Source organism: Tribolium madens, unplaced genomic scaffold, assembly GCF_015345945.1.
Source record: "Tribolium madens isolate multiple individuals breed KSU strain unplaced genomic scaffold, Tmad_KSU_1.1 Scaffold_7;HRSCAF=85;Tcas5.2_LG10, whole genome shotgun sequence".
Classification (NCBI taxonomy): domain Eukaryota; kingdom Metazoa; phylum Arthropoda; class Insecta; order Coleoptera; family Tenebrionidae; genus Tribolium; species Tribolium madens.
Window position 1 is genome coordinate 9,746,405 of NW_025401050.1, and position 2,906 is coordinate 9,749,310.

Consider the following 2,906-nt stretch of genomic DNA (forward strand, 5'->3'; position numbering starts at 1 on the left):
TACTTTATCATTTATCAATTAATTTTTTCAAAAAATACTTTAAACAAAAAACGTTTGGTTCCATACTTTTTATTCACCTGGTATAGTGAATATTAAAAAAATATTGTTTTTGCTGTTTTTTTCTTTTTTTTTATTGTGTTTGATCAGTTGGCGATTTGACATACTCTGTAACAAATCTGTCCTTTTATAAAAAAATCAAAATTATGGATTTTAATCAAAAAATTTAAAATTGATGAGGCAAAAATTTAAATATTGCAAACAATAAATAAACAATAGATGTTTTTCTTTGACTTTTCTACTAACAAACCTTGCAAAGCGACATTTTGGCCTTAAAAACATTTAAAATGTTAAATTGTGTAAAATTAAAGAAAACAGTTTTTTTGTGTTAAGTAAAATCAATTTGGCAAACACAAAAACCCCAAAACCCGTTTTTCCACCTTTTGTACAAATATGGCTCTCAAATTGTCCAGATTTAAGTCTGTGTGAAATTCTTAATAGATTTAAAATTCAGATTTTTGTCTTTTTCAATGTCTTGGTAATGAAAATCAATTCAAATTTTCTTTTTTTTTATTTTTTCGTAATAAAACTCACATTACTGTGGCCACTAATTCCACCTGATCTAAGTCCATGTGAATATCCATGGGGGTTGCAAAATTTTTCCCGAATGTTCTATAATTGTTGCATCATATTTTATGAAATCCAAATACTGGAAATAGATTAGTCCAAGATGACTTGCAATTTTGTGTTATTAATCTTTTTAAAAATAAACATTTTGTTATTATAATATTGTGATAACTTGTGAATATTTAAAATTTCATGTTGGGGCATTTCTGTGATGCATGATTTGTCAAATTGCATTTTATTTAATTGTTTATTCATTACAAAAATAATTATTGGAAAAATGGTACTTGCGATAAGCGAGGTACTACTATTATGGTCAAATTTATTGAGATTAAACAAGTTGTAATGATAAGATTACACTGATAAGAGCAATTTAGAAATTAACTTGAATCTTTATATAACCTGATGTGATCTTCTCCCACTTCCATAACAAAGCACGATGCTAACAAAAGTGGTACTCTTTGTTTCAATTTCCGGTAAGTTTCGATTTATTCAAAATTTTGGTAAAAAACGTGTCAAAAGTGTGTTTTTGTGTGAATCCACCTTTGGTGACCACCCCATTGGGCAAAATCCAGGGTTACATCTCAACATCCCATGATGGGCGAAAATTTTCGGCTTTCGAAGGTATCCCTTTTGCAAAACCCCCAGTGGGTACCCGACGATTTGAAGTAAGTACCAAAAAGTCAAAAACAAGTTAAAACACCCAAAACAGGAACCTGAACCTGTGGAACCATGGCATGGTACCTGGGACGCTAAATACCTCACAAGTTGCACTCAAACGTCCATGACCCAGCCGAACATCACTGAAGGTCAATGGTACTCAAATCGTGTCTATAAATAACCCATTGTTCGTGTAGGTGATGAGGATTGCCTACATATCAATGTTTATGTACCACGGGAGGTACCAAATCCTGATGAAGGGTTAGATGTGGTGGTACATATCCATGGAGGGGCTTTTATGTATGGTAGTGGTCATGTGTACGCTCGCCCAGATTTTTTAATGGATCGTGACTTGATTTTTGTCACTTTCAATTACCGTTTGGGGGTATTAGGGTTCCTGAGTACCGAGGATGAAGTGGTACCTGGAAATATGGGTTTGAAGGATCAAGTCATGGCTTTGAAATGGGTTCAAAATAATATTGCCAGTTTTGGTGGGAACCCAAAGAGTGTGACTTTGACTGGTCTCTCAGCTGGTGGTTCCAGTGTCCATTTTCATTATTTTTCACCTTTGAGTAAGGGGTTGTTCCATCGAGGGTTCTCTCAGAGTGGTACCGCGACTAATTGTTGGTCTTTGCAAGAAGATGGTTTAGCAAAAGCGAAACTGTTGGGGGGTTCTTTGGGTTGTCCTGTTGGTACCACTCGTGAGTTGGTTCAGTGTCTTAAAGAGAGACCCTCGGAACAAATTTTGAGTAAAGTTGGGATGTTTTTTGAGTATTTGTTTCTACCAATTGCACCTTTTGCACCGGTTGTGGAGAAAAAAGGGACAAAACCATTTTTGAGTGACTTTCCTTATAACCTCCTCAAGGCTGGGAAAGTTCAAGATGTGCCATGGATTTCCTCAAATACTGCCCACGAAGGGATTTTTCCAGCAATTTGTATGGTAGTACCTTTTTAGGGAAATTTTTTGATTAACGTTTTTCCAGTTACGAAAAACGATTTGGACAATATTAACAACAACTGGAAATCTTTAGCACCCACATTTTTTGATTTTATTTATACTCTTCCTAAAACTAAACATGAAAGTGTCTCTGAGAAAATCCTTGAGTACTAYTTGGGCAAAAACCAGAAATTGACCCAAGAAAATTTTGATAAACTTGTCAAACTGTTCAGTGATCGAATTTTCCTCATTGATGCTGAAAGTAGTACCAAACTACAAGCCAAAAGTACCAAATCACCAGTCTTTTACTACCTCTTTACTTATTTAGGAGATTTGAATCAGATGAAAGGTACCACCAAAGCAAATTTTTTTTCAAAATTTTGATTCGAAATTCTAGTTGTTGGTCATGGTGACGATGGCAAGTACTTCTTTGGTAGTATTTTTGTACCAAGACCTTTGACCGAAAACGAGTTGAAAATGAAGGATATTATGTTGGACATGTTGGTCTCTTATGCCAAAACTGGGTACTACAATGGATAAGTTGAAAAAAAATAATTTTGGGGTTTTTAGGACTCCGGTGATAAAAGGGGCCGAATGGAGGCCAACTCAAGGAGACCAATTGACATATCTTGAGATTGGAGGGTTTGAAGATGGGGAAAAAAAGGTCAAAACGAGTGATAACCTTACC

General features: G+C 34.8%; 1 protein-coding gene across 1 annotated transcript in view; it reads left to right on the forward strand.

Moving 5' to 3' along the window:
• Positions 1-948: 948 nt before the first annotated feature.
• The window catches only part of LOC123010053 (venom carboxylesterase-6-like), a 6,436-nt gene continuing 4,478 nt past the window's right edge, over positions 949-2,906 (forward strand). Inside the window, exons 1-6 of the mRNA XM_044406685.1 lie at positions 949-1,097; positions 1,144-1,289; positions 1,334-1,430; positions 1,479-2,216; positions 2,265-2,567; positions 2,616-2,742. Of these exons, the coding sequence (XP_044262620.1) occupies positions 1,061-1,097; positions 1,144-1,289; positions 1,334-1,430; positions 1,479-2,216; positions 2,265-2,567; positions 2,616-2,742 (1,448 nt within the window). The 5' untranslated portion in view covers positions 949-1,060. The remainder of the gene's footprint in view (positions 1,098-1,143; positions 1,290-1,333; positions 1,431-1,478; positions 2,217-2,264; positions 2,568-2,615; positions 2,743-2,906) is intronic.